Below are 26,930 nucleotides of genomic sequence, written 5' to 3'. Positions count from 1 at the left end.
GGTTAGATGACAGTCGCGTGGCTTCCCATGGGATTTCGGCAGAGGAGGCTCTGACTTCCAACCTGCCCGTGGCTTCCTTCAGGGTATAGAAGAGTCTGGGGAAAGGGCGCAGCAATGTGGCCAGTAACCCTCATGAATCAAAAAGTTCCACACCGAATAACCGATAAGTGTAGGAAGTATAAGTACTTAACACAGATATGAAAGCAATCAACCTTGTTAACCACGTTTAAAATGTACATTACAGCAGTGATGAAGTAATTCCTCTTATCTTTTTCTTTTTTTTCCTCATGAGACTCTCCCTGTCTCATACCCAAATGATAGGAGTGCAAGTAAATCTACTCCCTTGGGAAGGTAATTTAGCCATTTGTATTAAGAGCTATTACAATCCACATCCCCTTTAATTCAGTATTCCAATTTCTGGAATTTAATCCTGAAGTTATAATCCAAACCAACGCATTGCATTTTCTTCTGTAACATGTTTACTGAAGCGTTATTTTATAAAATCACAGAGGCACCAAATATAGCCAACCACAGGGGAATGTTTAATTAAATTACGTCCATCCATTTGACAGAACATTATGATGAAAGCGATGTAGCAACATGGAAAACGCTTATGGTATAAAGATAAGTGAAAACAATAAGCTACAAAAACAGCATGGGTCTCTTATGCAAAATATGTATGTATGCAGACCAGAATTGCATAGGTATTCTGAAAAAAAAACCCTGTAATTTGCAAAAAAAGGCTCTGAGGTAATTCTGCTTGGATGCTGTCTGATGATGGAGGGGGCCCTACTGGTGATGGCAGGTGAAATCTTAGACCGCCATTCATTCATTCATTCATTCATTCATTCATTCATTCATTCATTCATCAGACATTTCATAAGAACCTCTGCTGTGCCCTGCACTGCCAAAAGGAATATACCTGAAAATAAATCACATTTTACAAGCCAATCTGTATGAACAAGGAAAATATTTAATACTATTTAATGCAACTGTGGGGCCCATTATTGGGTGAATCACTCAGCATTTCCTCTGGTATAGTCTAATTAATATAGGTTTTATACTTGAGGAAGTTCAGGGATCAGGTTTTCTTCATGAGACTAAGATGGAAACACATGCAGGCTCCTGATTGATCCATACGACATGGTGACAGTGGATTCTGGCCTTTTTCATGCCCAGGAAAATTAGGAGGAAGGGGGAGAAAAAGAAAAAGCAACACGTTTCTTCTTTTTCCCTTTCGAAGAGTGATACCTGAAATTTTGGTGGCGATCCTAGTGGTGACGGGGGGCCCAAAGCCCTTTGCTGTGCTGGCTTTGATGGTGAAGGAGTAGGTGGTCCCTGGGTAGAGACCCACAAACAGGTGATGGGTTTCATTCCGGAGCTTGAACACTTTCCCCCTCTGGCTGGAGAGGTCGGCACTCGGGTCCAGCGAGCCAACAGCCTTGTAGCTGATCTGCACAACAAGCCAGCAAACAAACCAGTAAATACCGCACCCAGGAACCTGGACGGAGCTCCTCTGGGGGGACGTGAGAGGAGGACAGGAGAAGGCATGCGAGTGTGGTCAGCCAGTTCTGCTGTTCCTGTCCCCTTTACACATCATCCCAGCCTCCTACACCCCACGGCTGGTGTTTTAGAGCATCGCTGTCTGATAGAAAGAGAACACAAGCCACCTACAGGCTTTTCAATGATCTCATGGTCACATTTAAAGAAAAAAAAAGTGAAAAAGTAAAATTAATTTCAAAAATATATCTTGTCGAACCCAACATATACAAAATGGTATCATTTCAACCTGTAATCAACATAAAGAGTTAGTCTTTTTATATTCATATTTTCAGAACATATGAATAAATATACTGTGTAAGTCTCAGACACCTCATATGTCCTTTGCCCTTATAGCACACCTCCATTTGGACCAGCCACGTTTCAGAAGGACAGTAGCCCCAGGTGGCTGGCGGTGACCACATTTGACGGTGCAGCTATAGAGCATTAGCCAAGAGCAGCTTCCCGTTAAGAATGACTTGGAAGGTTGGAAGGCTAGTTAAAAATGCAGCTCACAGGTCCCCTACTTTACATGGTGCTGTCGGGTGCTTTCTCACCAGTATCTTGTCTTCCCCCAAACCTCAGGGGCATCTGGATATTTATCCTCATTTTAATGATGGAGAAACTGAGGCTCGACTGGAAACAACCTGTATTACATCAGCACTTTTCGCAATATCTACGGTGAAGGCCCAGTTTGGAATTTCCCAATGCACTGCAGACTCTTACTCATCCAAAGCCCACATCACAGCTGACTCATCATGTGAGTTTGTCAACAACCAAACTGGTCCATACTCTGTGTGCAAGGAGACATGCCCACTTGTGTGTCACAACAATGTTAAGGCATTATAGAAGCTTCTAGGTACTCTCAATTTCTGCACTCACCCTGCAGTGAAACTAACACAACAGTTGGCATCCTGGCACTGGTCCTCATGGATTGCACCCTGAGGACCATGTTTCTAAATTAAACAGTTGTTTGACACTTTTAAGTGGCCAATACAGGCTTTTTTGTTTATTTCTTTTATCAAGTTTGTTCTATCAGAAATGTCTTATTAGAGTATAACACATACAGAAAACTATACACATAAGAAAACTATACAGCTCGATGAATTTTTATGAACTGGACACAGTCACACAACCAGCACCCAATCAAGACAGAGAATATTGCCAGACCCCAAATTTTCCCCTCCTGCCCCCCTCAATCCTTACCTGCCTCCCCCAGCAAGGATACCTTCTATCCTGACTTCTAACAGCAGTTCTGCCTGGTTTCGAACTTTATATAAATGGAGGCCTACAGGGTGTGCTCTCTAGGGTCTGGCTTTGTTTCACTCAGCATTACGCCTGTGAGATTGATGTGGGCTGTCCCGTGCAGCTGTAGCTCATGTACTCTCATGGTTATTCAGGATTCTACCATGGACGCAGGACTGACCCCGGGTCCCTTAGGCTCCAAAACCAGTGCTTTTTATTCTCTTCCATACTGCCCCGCCTGGAGATACATTCCGTTAACTGAAGACATTCATTCATTCCCTCGGTGCTGCTTCACAACCGCTACCTGCAGACTGCTGTCTGCTAGCACACACACTGTGTGCGGCGGGGGCCCCCTGAATGAACGGATGAGAGTGAGGCCCTGTCCTCAAGGGTCTTCTCTTCTAGAGTGAGGTAGAGCAACTACACAGACACTTCACATCACTTTGTCTTCCCTCAAGGATGTCTCATGCCTGACAGGAAAGTCAAACCCAGCTACAGAAAAAGGAACACACCAAATTTACTTTAAATACAAGCAGTTTGCTGTTTTTGGCAAAGGCACCAAACACTTTGGAGAAAGAGGTCACCCCTCTCTCCTGTTATTAAGCAGTAGCAGTGTAGCAATTGATGCCACATGTCAGAGGCCAGGCTGCCCGATGCAATGTAAGCCCAGGAGAACTGTATGGAGCTGAAGGATCTGGGCATTTTGCAAGCAGAGCCTGGGCAGGGGCACCCTTCCTGCAGGCCCCTGGTGGGCCTGGTCACAGCTCCCACTGGTCACCCTTGCCCACTCCAGCTGTTCTCAGAGGCAGGCCTGCAAACACCTGCCTCTCTTTGCTTGAGTGCTTTATGCATGGGTGCTGGCAGGAAGAGTTGGGCAATTCACACCCCCAGTGACTGGTCCGATGGGAGCTGATGCATACATTTCCCAGGCTCCTCTCACCCCTGCAGCACCCCAGGGGCTTTCCCTCAGGGATGCTGCCCCACCTGCCTCCAAAGATGGCTGGCTGGAAAACACACCCATCACTGGCCACCCTCCTTTCTCTTCCTTACTCCTTAGTGTGTCCTAAACTTCTCAATTACCTGCTCATATTCGAATCTTTGTCTCGGGCTGTGCTTCCGAGAAACACCAAATGAAGACAAACTGCTCAGGGAGGTACCTCAGGGGAGAACTGAACTAATACTAAGGATGATAAGGCTTCAGAGCAGAGGAAAACGTGTTCCAGCTTCTGGGTAGAGGGTGCTGCCTGCGCAAAGACCCGGGGTGGGAAAAGGCTTGTGAAAGCTGAGAAAAGTCCAGTGGTGAGCAGTTGGGGGTGTTGAGCATTCAGCGTGCAGCTGGATTCCAGGTTTCCCTAGTGGCAGAAGAAGGTACAGGTTCAGAGAGCTCTGCCTGTGGCAGCAAACCCCAGTCCACCAGGGGAGAAGACACATGCATAGGCATCCTCTTGAAATTCCTTCCCAGTCCTCCTGTCTGGGCTGGTGGCAACTACATTGATATACCGGCACGGGGAGGTAAAACTCATGCCTTATTTACTAGCCAGTTCCTTTTCTGCGCTCCAAATTCAATCCAGAAGCAACTCAATTTCCACCGAGCTGTCAATATAATATACCGTGCTCTCCAGCTCTCCTAACCTTTCCTGGTATTACAGAATCCTCACTTACTTGTAATGAAACACTATGAATAAATCAATGCATGTTAATATAGCGTGTCTTCAATTTTTTATGAAGGGCTTCACCAAATCTAATCCCCACTGCTTTGTCAGAAACAGTCTTTGAAAAATTTAACTTGCAAGTTTTACGAACCCACAACTTGTGGGGGATTGGACTGGGGAGGGAGAAAAGGAAGGTGAGAAAAACAGAATGGGCTAGAGCTATGGCCATGGAATGCATAATGCGATGTGACTCTCTTTTGGAAGTGGAGAAAGAGGGAGAGTTGTTAGAATGGCAAACATAAAAAACTTAGTGGGGGAATGGGTGCAGAGGTACATATCGACCCTGGGTGCCAGGGGTTGGGGGCTCTGGCTGCAACCAAGAGATCTAGACCACCGGGCCTCCTGTGGTCGCTGTCAGTGGAACCCCCAGTCAGAAGCCAGAGTGGGGACTTCAAAACGAGAATCCAATGACGTCACACCTTAGACTCAAAAGAGCAATGGCTTCCCTTAGCTCTCGGGATTAAGGCCAAATTCTTATCCTACGATCTTCATCAGCCCACTGCATGGGCTGGCCCCACGTGCCCTCCCTCTTGTATTCTAGGCCTTATTACAGTGTCTGAAAAGCACCATGGTCCTTTTTGCCACAGGACCTTTGCAAGAGCTATTCTGTCGGCTCAGAACAGATTTTCCTCCCTTCACCCCGTCTGGACTCCTCATCCTTAGATCTCACTGAAAGTGGCCCCGTTCATGAGCACCTTCTCGCACTCCCACGCCCTCCTGTTTTATGTCCTCAGAATCCCATCTCTCCTCTTTGAACCACACATTTTACATTTAGTCATGCTGTTATTTCATTCATGAGTCCCTTTTCCAAAAGCCCAGGGGTTGAAAAACTAAAGCCTGTGAGCCCAATTCGGCCCGTCATCTGTTTTTGTAAATAAAACTTTATTGGAACACAGCCAGGCCATACATTTCTGTATTGTGCATGGCTGCTTATACACTAGGACAGCAGAACTTAGTTGTGACAGAGACCCTATGGCCCACACAGTCTAAAACAGTGACTCTCTGGCCCTGTATAGAAAGAGTCTCCTGACCCCTGTACTAGATTTTAAGCTCCAAGAGGACAAGGTTCTTCTCTGGGTTTTGTTCCACTTTCTTCCCCTTCCATGTAGACGTGAATGATCAAACTAGCTGTGTGCCTTGGGCAATTTGCTTAACCACTCTGAGCCTCAGGTTCTTCGGGGGTTAAATAATCATTTTAATTTCAATTTCTGTCTTGATTTACATTGCAGAGTGACCTCCAGCTTCTTTACTCCTGGAAAGCAGCCACCTTGTTCAGGAGTGAGGCTCCAGAGTGGCTCTAGTCTTTGCGTCAAGGCTCCATCAGCAGTGTCAGTTGTCACGTGATGTATAAACTGGGTCACACCCTGCTCACCGACAGCTTGACACTCCAGGGGCGTCCTCTACAGCTGAGCACCCTTTCCTCTTGCTACTATATCCATGCTGTCTTTATCCCAAATCCTTTGGGGAGAGAGGAGTCAGCACCCAAAGTAATCCACCTCATCTGCTCTTGACTTTCTCCAAATGGCTTCCAGCTTATATTCTGGAGGTCTCAACATAGCAGAGTTTTAAAAAGACTGCAGGTAAAATAGACACCCATGGTCAGTTCATTGAATAAAAGGTTAAATTCATTTTACTTTTATTTCAACTCAAAACTCATTAAAACATTTACGTCCCCTTTTCTGTGGACCCACTGTCAAAGGGGTTTACAACAACGGGCATTGCCATCTTGGTGACCTCCAAGGCAAAAGTACAAAAGGAGACCAATTCAAGGTAACCTCCTGTTAAAAGGATAGTGTTGACTCTTTGGTTTCCTGGCAATTTAAAAATAACATGGGAACACATTCCTTCTGAAGAACAGTGAGAAAAAACAGATGGCTGCAATGCACATGCCAGTGACTTCTTGGCCACGGGGCCCTTGTTTTTCCTAGAGAGCTGAGGACTGTAATAACAGCAGAAAAAATGATTATAACTGACACACGTATTGCTGTTCCTGGCGTTTCCAGCACTGTTGAGCCAGCGAGAATGTGCAGGGACTTGCCACTTTTGTGCACAGACAGCTAGTGCTTTTGCTTCTATTAAGATGGAATCATTTTCTCCATCAGCAAATGCTCACTGAGAACCCACTCTGTGCCAGACTCTGCTCTGGGCTCCGGGGAAACATTGATGAAGAAAACCCAGTTCCTAATTTTGGGGACAAAGAGAACATATTGCAGTGGGTATTGCAGGGAACCGAGTCCTTTGGGAACACTGATGTGGGAGTAACTGGTTCTGTCAGAGAGAGTGAGGACAGCTTCCCAAAGACGTTGCCAGAGTGTTGGGCTGGGCCAATGTTCCTCAGCCTGGACTCCAGAGCATAGAATGCCCTGGGGACTTTTTACAAATACCAATGCCTGCACTCCATCTCAGACTAACTGAATCAGGTGCTCTGGATACAAAGGCCTGGCCATTGGTACATTTTGAAAGTTCTCCAGGAGATTTGATTGGGCATCCAGGGTAGAGAATGCTGGAGCTGGGCCCTAAAGCATGAAGGGAATTAAGCAGAAGAACTGTGAAATGGGGCATTTGCCAAGGGAAGCTGCCCCAAAAATGGCATGATAGAAGGAACTAGAAACTGATCATTGGAACACCACAATGATAATAGCTGCAGGCAGAATTCATTGATGGATGCTAAAGTTGGTGGGTGAAACTCAGGAGAAAGAATATTTCCATGGCATTATTCTTCCCCTCCTCCCAGATTTACTAGCTACTGTTGTGGTTTCACCACAAAATCACAAATTCTTTGACACCCCTCCTTTCAGGAGGCACAGACTAATTCCTCTCTCCCTGAGTGTGGGCTGGACCTAGTGATTCACTTTAAATGAACAGGGGGAAAATCATAGCTTTAAAGTGCACAGCCCTGGCAGACACCACCTTACCCAAGGGGCTAAGGTCAACCTTGCCAATGATAAATCACATGGAGATCAAGGCCCCGGGTATGATGTGATGAGAAGGGTCCATGCCATCTGCAGTCTGTTCCTTCAGAATCTCAGTGTAGTAATGAGAAAACATCAGACAAATCCAGATGGAGTACTGCTCAGCACTCTTTTAAAAAATGTCAAGGTCACAAAGACAAGGAAAAACTGAAAAATGGTTAGAGATTGGAGAGTAAGGAGACACGACACCTACCTGCTATGTAGGAACCTAGAAAGGAGAAAAGGACACCAGCAGGGGGAAGAAAAAAAAAACAACTTAGGAAATCTGAAAAATATTCTGGAGTTTAGACCCAATAGCAATGTACAACCGTGAATTCTCAGTTTTGACAAATATGGTGATGTAAGATGTTAGCATTTGAGGAAGTCGTGTGAAGGGTAGAGAATGCTCTGTATTGTCTTTGTATCTTTTCTGTAAACTTAGAATTATTGCAAAATCAAACATTCACGAAACAACAACAAAAAGTGGCATGCTGGACTTGGGCACTTGGGAAGGTCTTTGTGGCTGCAGAACAGAATCTACAACAGAGACTCATTGCCTTGGCTGTGTGCTAAGCACTGGGGAGCCATCAGACACGCACGGTCCAGTGAGGGGTCAGGGGTGACCACAGGAATGAGCACAAAAGGCACAGTAGGATTTCTGCTCTGGAGGAGGCAAAGTGGGTCTGGGGAGCATACCATAAAGAAGGCTGGTGGGACCAGAAGTCTTCCCTGAGAGTGTGAAGGTGTTAACCAGATGAAGGAAGTGGGAGAAGCGTGTGAGGGAGTGATGGGAGACATGAGGGAGAAGGAACAGGAGGCCGGGGAAATGCACTTGGGCAGGATGACTACAGCTTTCTGTAATGCTTTTGTACAAACTAGGAAAAGGCACTTCACCAGGCAGATACGGTCCCCCACTCAATCCCAGTACCTGCACTTCAGTGAGCTGAGAGTGCCTTTGTGAGAAGAAAAAGATATGTCCTCCTTATGCCTAGTCATATTCCTCCCAACAGATACAGCCCAGTGTTGAGTTGATTTCATCTCTTTGGTGGTGTGTCTTTGTGCAGTGCACAAACTAAGCAACCGTACTGGGAACCCTACATTGAGGTCAGGTCATGGAAGCCTTTATGTGAATACTCAAGTTCTTATTAACAGATTTTATCTTGAGGGTAATATAGAACCATTAAAGGGGAGGGTAGGTTACCAAGAGAGATACGGAATCATTATGAATTTAAGAACAGTGTCACTGAAATTGTGATCTGTGGACAAGAGAGTACCAGCATCACCTGGGAGCTTGTTAGAGCTGTAGATTCAAGGGCCCATCCCAGACCTATCGATGAAAATGTCTGGGGTGAGGGTCCAGGACCCAGCTTTTTAACAAGTTCTTCAGGTGACTCTCATGCACGTTGCATCTGGAGAAGCACATTCTCTGGCAAGTGGATGGAGGATTAAACTGACTGGAAGAACAGAATCCCCTCGGAAGGTCTGGTTCTCACCCAGATGGTTGGTTGGTAACAAAGCAGGCCTGGTTCAGACTGGAAGCTGAGGGGATGGAGAGAAGGAAGTAGATGTGAGAGCTATGGAAGCCTGGCTAGTGAAGGATGAGGATCCTAGAAATGTACAAATAAGAACCAACTCATGGCTCCGGGCCTGAAGGCGGATGAGCCTTCTAAGGCTGAAAACCGTCAGAGGAGAGCTGTGAGTGTCCACTAGTCATGATGCTGACATTCAGGAATGAGAAGAGTCAGAGGGAAAACCAGTGGATTTTAGCCTTGGAGAGCCAGTGTTGAAGCCCGAACACACTGCTTCCAAAGAGTTGAGTGACTAGGATACATTTTGCAACCTGACCAGCCAACGTGCTCTACTGATAGCTGGATGGAGCAGCAAACTACCCAAAATGGGAAAGCACTGAAGGGTGTTACTGCTTTTACAGGTTTGGGAACGCAGACCTAAGAGGACAAGAGCTTCATTCATTATTAAATATATAATGTAATTGAGTTTCATCCATGTACCAGTTGGGCATGGACTCTGCTGCCAGCGATGTTTACCAAGGCTTTTCTGGGGGCGACAGGCCCAGATAGACCCACTAAAAAGCTTTGTGGTCTGATGATTGCAGGTACCCACCGCCAATCCTCCCCCTGGCAACTGGTCCCACGTGGATGTGCCTAGAGGGCAGGTGACAGGGCAGGGTGGGAAATGCTGCATGGCAGGGCCTGCCAGGCTTCTTGGTTCCCAAAGCCGAGCTCCAGGGTCAGAGGCCCAGGTTGTGGGCTTGGTTTGCCATGCCGGGTTGCCTCGGCATCACTCCTTGCCCAGCGCTGCCAGCACAGGGTACCACGCCCACAGTTGCCAGCATGGCAGTTCTGCTATACCGCCCCGCAAGGAGCTTGTTTTAGTCTTGGGTCGCCGTAGATCAAAGAGGCATTTCAGAAGGGAAGTCGGCTTGTTTGCCCAACATGGTTTTTACTGATTTCCAGTCAATACCTTGTTCTCTGACTTCAGCTGGTTTCCTGGTGGCTCTGGGATCAAACACTAGGAAAAAGCAAGCTCAGAATGCAGCTGGTCCAGGGTCATTAGTATTCACTATCCAGCAACCAGAACTGCAAGGTCGGCCAGTAGGTGATAATAACAGAATTAACATTTATTGAGTGCTTACCATGTGTGCCCCACTCTCTTCCCTAAATCACCGCCCTGCCCCTCAGCTCCCAGACTGACACAGGGGAGTGTCTTTTGTCAATACACGCTCCTCCAAGCAGCACCTCAGCTCTCCAATCCTTACCCCTGGGCCACTTCTCAGTCTCCTCCCCCCTCCCTTGCCCCCCATGGGAGGGATATTCTGACAATTTCACTCTTTCAAACTGCTCTGAATTTCAAAGACGCAGTCAGATTCCCATAACAGGGCCACCATCCACTCTGATGGCTTTAAGCTCTCCGTTGCTAAACTGTCATAATGCAGCTTAATAATATGAAGTTTAAACCTCCTTTCAGCTTTTAATCTCATGCTGGGGTGTCCTGGGTGCTATGATTTTGTTATTTTCACAGAAACTTTCTTGCTTAATGAGTCTGTCTAGTCATATTCCCAATTGCTTTTAGTCGGCATTGCAATATTTCTTGGGTTTTTAAATGTAAGCTGCTTGCTTTCCAACTTCACACTCAGCTGATTTCTGTTCTGCTGAGTTTAACCTGGTTAAATTGCTAAGTTGCGTGACCAATTCCTCTCCCGTTGGCTTTGGGCATGGAGATGCGAGAGAAGTTGAGTAATCCCTGGAGCCTGTTCCCTGGAACCTTGCAGCCCTACCAGTGGCCTTTCTGGCAGAGACAGCCCCGGGGAAATCCTTCACTCAGGGTAAAGCCTGCATTCTATTTATTCATCGCTATAACTGCCAGCTCCCAAGCTTGGCACAGAGTAGGAGTCAACGAGGTTTACTGAATAAATGAGGATTAGGAATGAAAATGTAACCAACTCAGAATGTGGTACAGCTGGGTTTGCAATGAAGTCATTCTGATGCCAAAATCCAGCATTTCCCACCCTGCCCTGTCACCTGCCCTCTACGCACATCCACGTGGGACCGGTTGCCAGGGGGAGGATTGGCGGTGGTTGCCTGCAACCATCAGACCACAAAGCTTTCTAGTGGGTCCGTCTGGGCCTGTCGCCCCCAGGAAAGATGTGGCAAGCATCCCTGGCAGCGGAGTCCATGCCTATCTAGCACACGATTGGCACTATGTATGTAATAATGAACGTGGCCCTAGTTGGTGAAGCTCTTGTCTTCTTGGATCTGAATTCCCAAACCTGTCAAAGCAGAAAGAGCCTTCAGTGCTTTCCCATTTTTGGTAGTTTTTAAAAGTGGCCACAAATCCTTTGACATTCTTCCCATCAAGAGGTAGAGCTTATGTCCCCTTTGTGAGTCTAGGAGGACTTGTGACTGCTTTGAGCAAGAGCGTAGAGGAAATGATGCAGTGTGACTTCTGAAACTGGGTCGTATTATAAATGGCAGTGCAGCTTCTGGCCTGTCCACAAGGGGGCACTCGTGTCTACAGCCTCCAAGGTGCTGTGTAAGAAGTCCAGCCCCCCAGGGCCGCCATGCTGTGAGGAACCACAGGGCACATGAAGAGGCCATGTGAGATGCTCTGGTTGACAGCCCCAGCTGCATCCAGGCTTTCAGTCATGCCTGTCCAGGCACCAGAATGGTAAGGGTTAGCAAGCCTTCAGATGATTCTGGTTCTCGGCTGTCTAGTCACTCCTGGCCATTTGACATTTCTTAGCTGAGTCCCTAGACATTGTGGGGTGAAAACAAGCCATTCTTGCCATGCCCTTTCAAATTCCTGAACCGAAGAATCTGAAGCCTAATGAAATTGTTGCTTTCTGCTACTAAATTTTGGGGTGGCTTCTTATACAGCAGTGATAACTAGCACACTGTTTGTCCATTAGACTTGAGAATTTCCTGACAGCATGGGTAACATTCTTTTCGCTTTTGTATTTGAAAGAAGAAACAAAGTAGATGCTCAATAAATGCACGTTACTTTCTTAACCAAGTGGTCAAATTAGCAACTCCAGTAATGTGAAATATGGACATCAGGCACCTCTGACAAGATGCTCTGAGAAAGGCATATCACTTGTGTGGTATTTTTGCCAAAAATGCATAACCTAAATTAAAGGACAGTCTACAAAACAGATCAGAATAGACCCAAATAGACCAGTACTCTTCAAAAGTGCCAAGGACGTAAAAGACAAAGAAAGACTAAGGAGCTGTCTCAGATTAAGGAAGAAAGAAGTAAGTGCAATGCAGGATCCTTAATTGAATCGTAAATTGAAAAAGGACATTAGTAGGAAAACAAGTGAAATTCAGATAAGGTCTGTATTCATCATACTGTAGTTTATAATATGAATCCCTTGATTTCCTGCTCTTAATCATTTTACTATGGTCACATATGCTGCGAACATTAGGAAAAGCTGGGTGATAGGTATATGGGAACGCTGTACTAATTTTGCAACTTTTCTGTACATCTAAAATTATTTTTAAACTAAATGTTTCTTTAAAGGAGGACAAAAAAAAAAGTGTGTGCTAACTCACATTGATTGGCTAATCTGGAATTGTGCAACCACAGGTCAGAAGCCAAAGGCTCAACCCTCTGCTTTCCACCACCTTATAGAAGTTCATTACAATGATAATAATATGAGTTCATACTTATTGCCACTCAATGTCTGCCTAGAGCCAAGCCAAGCACTTTCTATCATTACTCATTACAAGTTTACGAGGCTAGTATCTTTTTTTATCCCCATTTTACGGATGAGGAAACTGAAGCTTAGAAAGAATAAGTAATTTTCCAGCGTTCTTACAGTTCTCACAGCAGAGCCAAACTTGGAACCCAGGCAGTGTGAATCTAGAATTCACCTGCTTAATCTCCGTGCTCTGCTGTCATCATGAAGAGTGGCCAGTCTGGTGACCCGGGACTGAGAGACCAGAAACTCTCCTGCGAGAAACCTGTTTATTGAGGGATTAGCTGGGGTGAGAGGACATACCTAAAGTTTGGAGGAATGAGGAGAGCTCCTGGTTAGAGAATTGGGGATATGGAAACCAAAGTTAAGGAGAACTGGGGTAGAAGTAAATTTGGAGAGTGGAGGGAGATCAGGGGGCCTGCCGCAGGACTGCACCTCGCATGCACCCCAGAGGGTATCTCTGTCCAGCTTGGAACTTCCTGCCTCCTTGTTCAGAAGGGAGGGGGCACATTCTATAGGCCTTTCTGAGGAGAAATCCATTGCTGACATAATCACACATTCTGGGTCTGCGAAGACTGAAGAGTCAAGTTTCACTTTGTTGCCTTTTTCTTTCTTTCAGCATTTTTCTCATGCAATTAAAATAGAATTCATTCCTCCCCTCTTAAATTAGGCACTAGGAAAGGAATAAAAGGACGGATATATTGGAGACCTGAGCATCAATTCAACCCAGCAGAGCACATTTGCAAGATGTTTTATTCACCCCTATTATTGTGGGAAGGCTTTGTGGAGGTTAATTTTTTGGTTATATCTCCTCCGCCACGCCTCCACCCCAAGAAATGAAAGCTTTTGTTTTTCTCCTTTCTCGGTTAAAATGGTCATTTATTCTAACACTCCATTCTGCTGGTCTCAGGGTAGAAGCTCTCTCTTTTTCTAATCTTGAGCATGTGGCATTTCCCCAGAAGCAGACACACAGCAGGTGACAATGCTATTTAGGGAACTGTCATTTCTGGGGAACTAGGTCATCAGGAAGCCCACACCCCCTGTATCTGCCAGGACCATAGGCCCTCTGCTGGGTCCAGAATGGCACTTCACAGCTGCAGGGAGCGCCTTCATTTGCAAAGCACTCAAGAGAAACAGAGGCTCAGAGACGTTAAGAGGCGTGCCTGAAGTCACACAGTAAGTGGACGACTGGAGCAGCCCTGCCGACTAGAAATAAAATGTGAGCCACATTTATAATTTTATATTTTCTATGAGCCACATTCATAACAATAAAAAGAAACATAAAAGTATATTGAGAAAAATTGTAAAGTATCTTATTAAACTAATTGTAATAATATGTTTTGTTTGACCCAAGATATCTGCAATGTTATTATTTCAACACGGAATAATTAATGAGCTATTTTACATTCAGGTTTTCCTACTAAGGGTTAGAAATCTAGTACGTATTTTACACTTTCTACACAGCTTGATTCGGACTAATCACATTTCAAGCGCTCAACAGCCCCGTGTAACTGGGGGACAGACAATGCTGGCCTAGACGCGGGTTTCGGAATCTTTACTTTTTATCATCATCTCTTAAGAAATCTACTTGGACATTTTTTCCCCTTGATTTCCCCCATGAAATTTTAATCCTGCAGGTATGCGGTATATCTGTATATAGGCTCGACCCGTATCTGTACAGCTGTTTATGCACTTTATGAATAGTATGCATAAGAAGGATGACGTTTTTCATCCACGCCCCCCCTCCCCACTCCCCGCCAAGAGCCAGTTTTCACCTCTTGTGGGCAACAGCACCTGTGCTAAGAAGGCATCGTCTGGAACAAGCCGTAACAGCCCTGAGCCTTTGGTTCTTATCTGTTAAAATGAGGAGTCATGAGCGGACAGAGCGGTTCCTGCAGGGAAGCATCTAGCCGTGTCGAGTGTGGCACTGATGCGAATAACTGAGTTGAGCTAGTGCTTCCAACACGTCGTTCCCTCCCGCATTACAGATGGCCCAGGAGGTAGGCCCCTCCTCAGCCTGCAGACAGTTCCAGGGGAAAGAGCTATGTAGCCCATGTCCTCTCTCCGGTCTCGGGGGACTTCACCAAGCCGTGACAGGGAGAGACCAGGGGCACTGCCCTTCACCTGGCCACAGCAGGACCTTGTGGACCACAGCTTCAATGCCTTCCCTCCCCTCCTGGATATTGAATTGATGTTGAAAAGCTAGAGGGCAGCCTTGCGGGGCAGCCCAGGTCTCCTGACACCTGGACCAGGCATCTCTTCCCTCCCCGGGGTGCCACTGGCAGTGGGGTGGTCCCAGGCTTATTATCTCTGCAGAGACACTGGCCACATGTTCCAATCCCTCACCCCTACCCCCACCTCCACTGTGTACCCCAGAATCAAGAGGCTGCTAACTGTGGACTAAGGTGGTTCCTCCCCTTTTCAAGAGTCCACGCTATATGTGGATGAAGATACAGATTTGATGCCCCAGCTCCTCAGAGATTCTGGTAACTTCTTCCCTTCCCATCCCACTTTGTAGTGGCTAATAGGACCCATCTCTGCACCTGTGGTTCCCAAGGAGCTCTAACTTGACAACTCTGCCACCTCCATCACGTTCCTCTTTCTGTCGCATCTGAGTAAGACATGACCCTTAGAAGCAATACTGGGGGTTATCAGAGAACATCTGTGGAGACGGGACCTTGGTTCCTCTTCCTCACTCTGTGGTTCTGTGGTGCCAGAGTCAGCCAAGGCTGGCTTCCCCGCTCAGCTCTTCCCGCAATTCCACGGACTCTACATGGTGCACAGGCACAGGGCTTATTGCAAAGAAATGACTCGGTGTCCTAAGCTGGGGATGGCAGAGTAAAACCCAAGACATAGCGAACGGTCTGATTGCCTGGTCTTGCAGAGCCTCACTTCATTAGGTACCTACTGTCGGGAGAAGCCCGGCTGCAAACTGGAGAGGAAATTGGCATTGGGATTTTGGTCTTTCCTCTCGCTTTTCTTTCTTTCTTTCTTTCTTTCTTTTTTTTTTTTTTGCCTCATAGTGAAGTATACTTCTCAGATTCTTGTGTTTCTTTATAGATATAAATCCTCCCCTACCTTGCACTTAAGAGGAGGTTCAGAATGGAAAGAAATTGTTTTTGAATCCCATGAGTAAAGATTCAAAGAGAACATAAGGACAAACTTTGAGTCTGCGAGGCTTAACTGTGTGGATGTGACGATGGGTCCCGGGCCTCCTTTTCAGCCATGATGTTTAGCAGCTGGGTGACCGTCAACAAGACAGTTTCATCATCAAGAGAAAAGTCTTGTTGTGAAGTTGAAAGGTGTCCAGGTGTATAAGCATTCTTGGAACTGCCTAGAACTTAATAGGATATCAAGTAGGTCAGTCAGTCCTGCCTTTGCCACAATGGAGAGAAGGTCTTTGAGAATATGCTCGGTAAACCACAGACTCATTCAACTGAGTCAACAATTTTATTGACTAGAAATATAAAGTCGCCATTATTTTAGGCACTTGGGTTATATCAGTGAGACAACCAATAAAACTCCCTGCCCTCCTGGAGTTTATCTTCTAGTTGCCAAGGCAGTAAAAGGAGGGGAGGCAATTACAAATAACAAAACCAAGCAACATAATAAAAGATGTCAGTGATTTAGGATGTCAGGAAATGATAAGTGCCACAGAAAAGAAAGAAAAACCAACAAAGGAGTAGTCCAGGAGCGCTGGGGGAGAGTGATGCAGGCTGCGATACGAATCCGGTCGGGCAGGACTACTTGAGAATGAGATCTGAGCAAGGTCTGTGCACAGGAGAGGGGATTAGCTAAGTGGATATCGAAGAGAAGAGCTTTCCAGGCAGAGAGAATAGCTTGAAAACGGGCCCCCAATTGGGATCGTGTCTGGGTGATCAGAGGAACAGTAAGGAGGCCAGTGTGGCTTGAGATCAGTGAGCAAAGGAGGGAAAGGTGGGGATGGGGGGAGGGATTGAACAGGCTTGTGCAGACCCTGTGGGTCCCTATACTACTGTGTAGGCTTCTGGTCGGGCTGGAATGGGGGCCACTGCCAGTCATAAGAAGCAGCAGACTGAGCATCAGCCCCTGAGAAAGACCTGGTCATGAGGACTGCCTAGGACTGGACTTTTTGTCGATGGAGGTGATGGGTGACTGTTCCAACTCAGGCCCTGGATGCAGGGGCCCATGAACTCTGGGAACTCCTCTGCCAAGGCTCTGGGAGAGCAGGTTGGTGCACGGGTCCCACTTCCATGCCCCTGCAACCTCAGGCTGCTGCAGAGCCCCGCCTTTGGACTTTCTTCCTTGTCAGCTGCCCAATGCAACCAGCCCCCACCTCAAAGGCTTCCTTCGAGGGCCGCTGCTGGGGGTGAGTCCAGGAAGAACAGACATGGACCAGGACCTGGGCCCGAAAAGTGAGCACAAATCCAGGATATTGAGCAGGGTCTAGGAAGATGACCACTGCTCACCTAGCATGGCCGCCCCCAAGCTGGACCTCCGCAGTGTGGAGCTGATCTGAAGATGTCACAGGCAGGTGACCCCAGAGCCTTGACATAGGTCGCCTTTAGTTTTAGCTTCTCATGAAGCCTGAGGTCTTGCAACCCACGGCTCTTCAACTAGACGGATTAGGGCTGGGGGCCCAGCTGAGCTTCAGAGACAAGTTCTACTGCTGGGCTAATATGTAAAGCAACACAAACGGTGGATGAGATCTACTCCGGGAATTCCAGCCTGCCATCAAGATGCAGAACTCACAGATCCTTCGAACGTTTAGAAGGCAACTCAGAGACCTTGTCTTTAGCATGTGCAAGGAAGGTATGCAACTAAAAGGCACTGGGTGTTTCACGTGGGCGGCGGAAAGAATCATTCCATTGATTCAGATGAAGGCTTCTTCATTGAAAAATACCAAAATTTGCATGAAAGACATTTGCTAAAGTAACAGCAATTGAAATACACTTTGAAGTGCTCTGAATATAAATATAGAAATTCTCGCACAGAGACCTGCCTAGAATGGCTGCTTGTCTCCTCGCCGTACTGTGGGTTCATTGTCAGCCTCCATCAGTTACTGCCTCACCATCAGTTACTGCCTCTCTGGGCCTGGCTCTTTCCTGCCATGATAAACAAGCCAGGAGCCCAAATTTTGCCTCCAAAGAAAGAATTCAGGAAGCGTGAGAGGGCTCCAGCAACAAATGGGACCCTTCGAGGAGGGGTGTGCTATACGTCTCCAAATCTGGGGGCCCCGGGAGAGTTTTAATGGTGTCCAGTGCCCTCTCTATCTTAAATTTGTGCGTTGAAAGCTACTTTCCCCATTCTCTGAGCCCAAGTTGCCATTTCCGAGTCAATGAAGCCCCTGGTGCCATGGACACACCTGCCACTTGCCTGCGATGGCTCAGAGGACAGAGGCTGTGCTGAGCCAAAAGGGGGAGTTGGAGCATAAAGGCCCAGAGGCGCTGGGGACCAGACTGAGTCCCACTGCAGGCTGAAGACGCAGAGCCTTTGAGTAGGTGGCAGGGCCATGGACAGCCACGCCAAGAGAAAAGTCGGTGATCACAAAGGAGGATGGGGCAGACAAACCAGACGAAGCAGAAAGCAGAGACAATGGAGAAGGGAAAGAAAGAGTAAACCTGAGTATTTGACTTTCCGATTATTGTATGTCCATGACACCAAATCATTTTTCACCCACTGCCCAGCATTACCTGATCATGTGCTCTGCCGCTTACTAGCTGTCGTAGCTATTGTGAGGTACTTTCATTTCTGAAAAAGTGCATTTCCCTGATGAGAACGTCTCATTTACATAATCACCTCATTTGGATCTTCAATCCATTCCTTGCTCTTTCCTCAGCAAACAGGCAAAAGATACCGGCTCCCCTAGCTCAGCAGCTGCCTCCACGTCCCCTCTTCAATCTGTGTCCATGGCCTATTCTTCCCCATCCCAACTCCTGCACCCACAGATTCCCCCAAAGTGCAGACTCCAAACCGCGTTAATTCAAATGGGCACCTGGTGCTCCCCAAGGCAGCGCAGCTTGTCCAGGAAGCAGAGCTGAATGTTGATGCCTTCCTTTCAGTGCCATGTAACTCCTGGGGGGAAACGGCCCAGGCAGCAGCTGTGGTGGCTGATAAGGACTTCTCTGCCTTGTCACGGTGCTTGGGTACACCTCCAGGTAAGGGCCAGCAATGGGAAGCCAGCACCGGTGGCAGGTGTGAAGTCTTCCCCTTGGGTCACATGTACACACAGGCACACCACCAGGACACAGCCATGTCCACGATGGAGGGGAGGGCACTCCCTCAGGAGATGGGCTGGTTTTCTTCTGCTGTACCTAAAACAATACCAGCCCCTCCTCGCTCCTTCTCAATACTAGGAGACAGCTTCTTGCAGTCGTTTAGACCATGTGCTCTGCCTGGGAGATTTTGAACAAGTTGCTTTACTTCTTGGTACCTTGATTTCCTCAGCTGTTAAATGGGGATAATGAAGTCCCTGTCTCATAGATCTGAGTGAGGAAATGATTGAGACAACACTTAGAACAGTGCCTGGGACATAGTAAGGACTCAATACATGCATCTGCCATTATTATTGTGAAAACTTTCAGTCCTTCCATGGTTTTTCTTTGCTCTTAGAAAACAACAACTATCTACACTGGGGCCCACAGATCCTGCACGGTCTGGCCCCCGCTGTCATTCCCATGCCATCTCAATGACCGCATGACCCCTTGATCTTGACTCAGACCACACTAGCCTTCTCCGTGTACGGTACTGGTCCTACATCTCCCACCAGAAGGCTTGTGGCCATTCTGTTCCCTCTGCACAACATGCTTTTACATCTTGTGTTTAGTTAATGTCTTCTTGTCCTTTAGTTCTCAACTCTATTGTCATTTCCTCCCACGAGCCTTCCCTGCCCAGGTGCAGTGTGCCATGACGACTCTGAAAGGACCAGGACCCATTCCCGCAACTCGAGGGAGCCTTCTCCCAGCCACGTGGGTGGCGCCCCCTAGTGTTATTTGTACAAAATAGCAGCCCTGGAGGGCAGAGTTTGAGCCACAGGTGGGAAAGGGCAGATGGGGGTGAGGGGCAGGATCGCACCTCTGGATAGTGAAGGAATAAGACCATCAACGTGACATGAACATTTGCCAACATCTTTGTGACTCAGGATCTAAGCACTGATGACTTAAGTCTTATGTCTCACATGGCTTCTTTGCCAGCCAGAAAGTAAATGGGCAGTTTCATGCATTGCTGGTGGGGTGATAAATCAATCCGGGGGGCTGATCTCCTGGATGGAAGCCTCATACAGGATGTTAGTAACACCAGAGCCGGACATGGAGAGCAGAACCATAACAAAACAAAACCTTAAACCCAAACCGAAAACAAACTTACAGACCAGGCTGTCGCTTTTTAAAGACTAATATACTACTACCAAGAAGAATCTGTTCCAGAAATGCAAAGATTATTAAGACTCCCCTCATGTAATTAATCTTATCCATAGGCCGAAATTCATCCCAAAGCGTTTCAAAATGTGTTTGACAAAAATTCAACATCAATTTATGAAGGAAAAAAGCAATGTATTTGTAACCCAGGAAAGAAAGAAGGTTCTTACTGGAAGGGAAAAACCATGCATTATATCCACAATCATTTACTGGGGACCTGCCATGTGTCTGGAGTTGCAGGGGAGCGAGTCACCATCCCTGACCTCATCAAGGTTAAGTGTAACCCGGGGTGTGGGGGTGGGGAGCGGCAGCAGGCAGGTGATAACCCAGTAAACGGATACATAAACACAATTTTAAAAAGAGGTGAGTGGCTGGTGCTATACAGAAACTCAGGATGACGGCCTAGAGAATGATTCACAGCCAACTTCACATTTCGCGGTGAAAGAGGACCCATGAAAGTCAGACACGAGGAAGGCAGTGCCTGCTCAGAGCACTTTTGTTAACATTCCTATCACGATACAAGCCCTTAGAATTAAACAAAAACAAACAGCAGCGGCAACAAACAGAACAGCCACTGAGGGTATAAAGATGGCAAAATTCTAGGGAGGCAGAAAATGGGAAAGCTTACAAATTTAAAAAGTTCCAGAACCCAAAGAACTGGATTTTGTCAACAGCAAACTATCACAGTGGATGGGGAAAATTGCTTCCCCAATTACACTAGAAAACTGTGCAGCACAGGCCTGCAAAGATATGAGGCTGCCGCATGGAAGATGGAAAGGCTCCCACCCTGCAGGGGAGAAACAGCAATCCTGGTTCCCGGAGCAGAAAGGGAGACATTTTAAGTGGATGCAGTGCAAAAGTGTCTTCGAAATGTCATCAGGGAAGAATCTCCCTCACTGACTAACCCTTATCATACTCTGATAAGCCCCGTATTAACGAATACTGTTTCCCCAGGAGAACGTCTCCAAAATGTCTCCTCTCCGGGCCACAGCTGGCTGCACGTGGTGACAGTGATCAATGGCTCCATGGGGTAGATTTGGGCTTTTGCTGCATTTCATTCACCAGACAGTCTAGCTGCCTGCCTGTCTGAAGCACACGCACCCGGTGAGCGTGGCTGCTAACATGGTGGCCTCTTTGGGAGAAGCTCACAGCAAACCCTCACCCTCACCCCTTTGGAAAGGGAAGTTTTAGGAGCTGCAAGAGTTTTGTGTTGGACAGACACGGGCATCACATATGGCATGAAATGGGAGCAACACAATTCTGGGAAGATTGGGATAAAGAATTCCAGACAAGAGGAAGAGGCTGAGGAAAAATCCCAAAACACAGAAGCCTGAGGATTTTGGGGGATGGTGACATTCTGTGCAGTGGACTATATATGGTGGGGAAGACGAGCTGGCAAGGTGACTCTGGGTCAGATAATAAAGGACCTTGAATGTCTTCAGGCTTTATGACAGAAGCAGTGGGAAGCCAACTCCAGAATTAAACCACAGAGTGACATTATCCTATTTTCCTTTTTAAAGGAAAGAACACAGTGGTGATAGTTTGAACCTGTGTAAAGAAAAGATAAATAGCAAGAGAGGGAGCGAGGCTGTCAGCTGCTTGTCTCTGAGTTCGTTCTGTAATTACCTCCTTCCTTTGATAAGTTGGACAAATGCCATTCTTACCACTGTGTTTCCTTCTCAGCAAAGCCCCTCCTTTCCCCGTGCATAGAGAGACAGCTTCCAAGGGCACTCATGGTAAACATCCCTCACCTGTGCTTGAACGGCCGTCCCCAGAAACACTCATGAGTGACAGCAGCCTGGCACAGGGTGGAGTTGCATGCATAAGGAGCAGAGAGCCGAGGCGATCTGTCTGAGCCCAGGTGGGCTCATGACGCGCGCTAACACCGAAAATCCTCAGGCAGGGTGCCCACCATGGAACTCAAGTCTAGTGTGCGTAGGGGAAGAGATGCTCAAGCCATCATCCCTCTGGGCTGATGCTGGTCTACTGTCCCACCCTATGCTCCCCAACACACACACACGTACACACACACACACACACACACAGACAGGTGCATGCATGCACACACATACGCACGCACCCCCCTCACCAAGTTATAATGTCAGCAAATATTCTTCTGGAAGTTCATGTTCAAAGGTTCCAAATCCAGGTTCACCTGTGTCACCTGTCTGACCAGATCCTTATGATTCCCTTTGGAGCCCTGCCTCTCACAACATCCTTATTTTGATTCCCACAGAAAGGAAGTTACGGTAGTAACTTGCTGTTCATACTCATGGTTCTGAACCACTTGCCTGACCTAAGAGGAAACAGCATCATCTACGTTATTTCCTATGGGATTATAAGGATCAAAGGTTGTGATGGACCGGTGGGCATTTTCAGTGCTTTTCAAGCTTTAACATACAACCAATCCAGACACTGATTCAGTAAACCTGGGGTAGAACCTGAGATTCTGCATTTCTACTACAGTCCCAGGTGATCCATGGACCATCCTTGGCATAGAAAGGTTCTAAGGACTAATAGGCACAGCTGCCATTTCTCTGTACCAGTTTGAAAGTGCCACTGGGTTTGAAATAAACAACCTAAGCCCCAAATCCTGTGCTGCTCCTGTCAACCTCATGACTATACATGAGACATTACAGAGCTCTAAGCCTCGACTGCCCGTCTGTAAATCATGCCTGTAGAAGGCATGGCAGAAGGTCTAGGACTAGGGCAATAAATATCGGGGGAGGGGGTTAGAAGAGAGGGAGGAAGAAGTGGAGGAGGAGAAAGAGGAAGCCAGTGGGACGTGGTAGCAGTCGTGCTATTATTTACAATAATAATAATACAGGCAGAACCGGCGGTGATAGTATCGCAAATCCTGCAGCAGCATCAGCAGAGTAGTGGCAGTAAAAATAGTATCATCATAACTAATAATACAGAAGTACTAGGGGTCCCGCTGAGAGCAGGTGCTGACAGTGTCGGCAGCAGTGTGTGTGGGGGGAACCAAATACGAGGAGGGGCAGATGTGGTATATCTCACTGCTTAAGGACTCAGACTCAACCAAACTGCCTGCATTAAAAGGCTTCTGCTTATTAGTTGTGTGACCCTGGGAAAGTTGTTTACTGTTTCTGTGCCTCAGTTTCTTTGCATCAGAGCAACTATGTTTCAGTTGGTTTGTAAAGATTAAATGAGGTAGTATATACACAGGAGAGGTCAGGAGATCCAAGATGGTGGAGTATGTAAAGGCTGTGCTTGCCTCATCCCGTAAACACATCAAAATTACAATTATAGAACAATCAAACTAGAGAACCATCTGAAGTCTAGCTGAAGAGAAGTTTTATAACTAAGGATATAAAGTAGAAACCACGTCAAGACTGGTAAGAGGGGCACAGACAAAAAACAGGGTGGCCCCAAACCTCCGTGTGGCAGTTGAAAATCAAGAGAGCTATCTTGACCACAGAGGTTCCCCATGAAAAAGTGCACAGGGTCCCAAACAAGATGAACCCAAACAGGCCAAAACCAAGACACATCATAATTAAAGTGCCAAAGGTTAAAGACAAAGAGAGAATCCTAAAAGCAGCAAGAGAAAGGCAGTTAGTTACCTATAACGGAGCTCTCCTAAGACTTTCAGCAGATTTCTCAACAGAAACTTCGTAGGCCAGAAAGAACTGGCACAAAATATTCAATGGGATAAAAAACAAGAACCGACAACCAAGATTACTCTACCCAGCAAAGCTATCATTTAACATCAAAGGACAGATAAAAGCTTCCCAGACAAGAAAAAGTGAAAGGAGTCACCAACACCAAACCAGTACTACAAGGAATGTTAGAGGGATTTCTTTAAGAGTGAAAAAAAAAAAAAAGATAAAAAATATGAATAATAAAATGGCAATAACTACCTATATATCAACAATGGCTTTCAATGTAAGTGGATTAAATACTCCAATCAAAAACAGGGTGGCTGACTGGATAAGAAAACAAAACCCTTACATATGTTGTCTACAAAAGACTCACTTCAGATTGAAAGACACACACAGACTGAAAGTAATGGGATGGAAAAAGTTATTTAATGAAAATGCAAACAAACAAACAAAGAAGCTGGGGTAGCTATACTTATACTAGACAGAAGAGACTTTAAAACACAGGCTATAACAGGAGACAACGAAGGAAAAGGTAATCCTACTTCCTGATATTTATCCGAAGAAACCCCAAAACACTATTTCAAGGGGACGTGTGCATCCATATGTTCACTGCAGTATTGTTTACAATGGCCAAGATGTGGAGGCAGCCTGGGTGTTGGCTGATAAAAGAATGGATAAAGAGGGCGTGGGCCACACATACAGTGAAATATTTCTCGGCCAGGGAAGGGAATGTGTTCTTTCCATCTGCGGTGGCATGGCTGGACTTGGAGGGTATTGTGCTGAGTGGAGTATGTCAGACAGCAAAAGACAGATGCAATTAGATTTCACTTATATGTGGAATCTAAAGAACAAAATAAACACACAAAACAGAAACAGGAAAAAAAAAAGAAAACCAAAATGGAGAGTTCAGGATATAGGGGAAGGGGCCAGGCTCTTAGAGACTGGGTATGAATTACCCTATATCCAAAAAATGCTCCTGAAACAGACTCCCCTATGTCAGGTCTACAGTGCCACGTTGCACCATGACAGAAGGAATTATATAATATCTGGGGAAATCCCCCCTTTTTTTTCTGCTTTGACAGCCTGCACTATGGAGTCTCAGGCCTGCGGGATCTCAGCAGGGCATTTGGGAAGCTGTAGGCTTAGCCAGAGCCTTGCCTTGGCTGAGCAGAAGAGAAGGAAAGAAGAGTCATTATACACATGAGGGGAAATCTTTCAATATTAGTCAACGTCACTTTGCTCTTCTGGATTTTTCCTTTTTTCTGTACCCCTATTCAAAAAATGTAATCATTGCTTTCTTTTTTGATTGCCCCAAAGGCATGGAGTGGCAGGGTAGAAATAATCTCATTTTACATAACTGTTAAGATTTTCCCTCTTTAGGAAGTTGGAGAAAGACATAAGCCCTTTACCTTTATTTCCCCCCGTTTTCTGCTAGGCTGTGCAAAGAAGGAAATAGTCTTGTTCAGATTTACCTGCCATGATCGGAGCATAGGAGAAACAAAGGTGGAGATCGTCTCTTAGTAGAACCAACAATTGATGAAATGAAGTATTTATATAAGGAAACGTTTCAGGTGCTCAGGCAGGCAGAAGAACCGTGTGGGGAAAAGAATGTACGACCCATGAGGGGTTGCAGCCGTCTCGTTCTGGTGCCTGGAACAGTAGGAGGCACAGAGCAGGCACCAGATAAACGGCTATTGAATTTGTTAGCCGTTTTGGATTTTTTTCTCAACCTTGACACCAATTTCCTGTATGACTCTCAGCAGCTCACTCTCCTTTTCTTGGCTTCATTTCCTTGTCTGGCATTGACGATCCTTTTAAGCGCTGGCATGTTCTTCTCCTGATGCCTTATTTTACTTTGTTGTTGTTTTGCAACCTAATATTCTCTTTGTGTCATGAATTGTTCCCTGATTTTCTGTCTCCAACTAGACTGTATGCTCCCCATGAGAATGTAACTTGCCATCTTGCTCAACCCTGTCTGCTCAGCCCTTCACACAAAGCCTGTTGCATAGCTGTACTCGGTGACTATCTGTTGAATGAAGGAAGGAAAGGGCGAGCTCTATTGTCTTAAGATCACAGGACGTGTCATAGTAACGTGATTACAACATGGGCTCTGGGCTCAGGCTGCCTGCGTTTGGACCTTAATCCCAGCACGTACTGACTCTGTGACCTTCTGTAAACTAATGAACCCCTTGAGGCTCAGTTCCCTCATCTGTCCCATGTGGATACTAATGGTATTCACCTTGTAAGATTGTGACAATATTAAATAACTCACACAAAACTCTCAGAATAGTCCTGATGTATACTAAGCACTCACTACCTACCAACCACTGTAACAGAACAATCCTCACCTAATAATTATCTAAGTATATTAGAGGAAAAAGAAATGTCTTGTGAATTCCAGACATGAGTTCACAGGTGTGACACTAAACCAACCTGCTCTAGCAAGTCCCCAAGGTGACCATTCCACACTTCGTGCTTCTGCTGTGCCATCCGCACCTCCGTCTTTCCACTTGGAATCCCACATTTCACATTTAATGTACATGCCTTTCCCTCGGCCTTCGGACTCTAATCTCTTTAGTGGGCCAGACCTTCCTAGTCTCCTGTCTACCATTCCCTCTCTCACTCTTCTTGTTCTAGTGAAGTGCCGCTGGGCCTTGGTCCTCTCTCTGTAATGGATTTCCCAGTGTTCTCCAACTGACCAATTCCTGCTCATTGCTCAAGACCCAGGTCAGGCCCCTTTATTGCAGGAAAAGTTCCCTTAATGCCGAGGCTATTGAAATGCATGGCAAAATTCTATTTCTTTCCCTGCAGCCATACAAAAATCCCAAATATTTCATCAAGACAGAACACAAAAACGAAGAAAAACTAGTGAGAGTATGTTGGTATAACTCACTTGACTGTGACACCCCAATCACATCATCTTGTGGCGCGACCTAGAACTATTGGACCCAAATTTGGAGTGCCCAGAGCGATGCTTCCCAGACTCTCTCACCATTCCCAGAGTCTCCTGAGCCTGCGTAAAGCACCTGGAGTTGCTTTTTCACTCTACCTCTTCTTCAAGTTCCGAAAGAGGAGTTAATATGCCAGGTACCTCCTTTCTTGGCCTTGGCCCTTGCTAGGTGATTGGGAAAATGAAACAGACTGGTCAAGGCTTGATGCCCCTAAATTGTAATTTCAAGGTAATTTGAACTCCCTTCCTCTTGGGGACGCATGGAACAGCTAAAGTCTCCTCGAATCAGTGTGTGGAGTTCAAC

General features: G+C 46.4%; 1 protein-coding gene across 18 annotated transcripts in view; it reads right to left on the bottom strand.

The window, feature by feature from the left end:
• Nucleotides 1–26,930, bottom strand: part of PTPRT (protein tyrosine phosphatase receptor type T) — a 1,016,018-nt gene that overhangs the window by 240,767 nt on the left and 748,321 nt on the right. For all 18 annotated transcript variants that reach the window (XM_074318312.1, XM_074318303.1, XM_074318302.1 and 15 more), the window contains exon 10: nucleotides 1,252–1,453. In XM_074318312.1, the coding sequence (XP_074174413.1) occupies nucleotides 1,252–1,453 (202 nt within the window). The remainder of the gene's footprint in view (nucleotides 1–1,251; nucleotides 1,454–26,930) is intronic.

Source organism: Rhinolophus sinicus, linkage group LG13 (assembly GCF_036562045.2).
Source record: "Rhinolophus sinicus isolate RSC01 linkage group LG13, ASM3656204v1, whole genome shotgun sequence".
Taxonomy (NCBI): Eukaryota; Metazoa; Chordata; class Mammalia; order Chiroptera; family Rhinolophidae; genus Rhinolophus; species Rhinolophus sinicus.
Note: the sequence above shows the minus strand (reverse complement) of the source record. Positions and strands in the feature narration are given on the sequence as shown.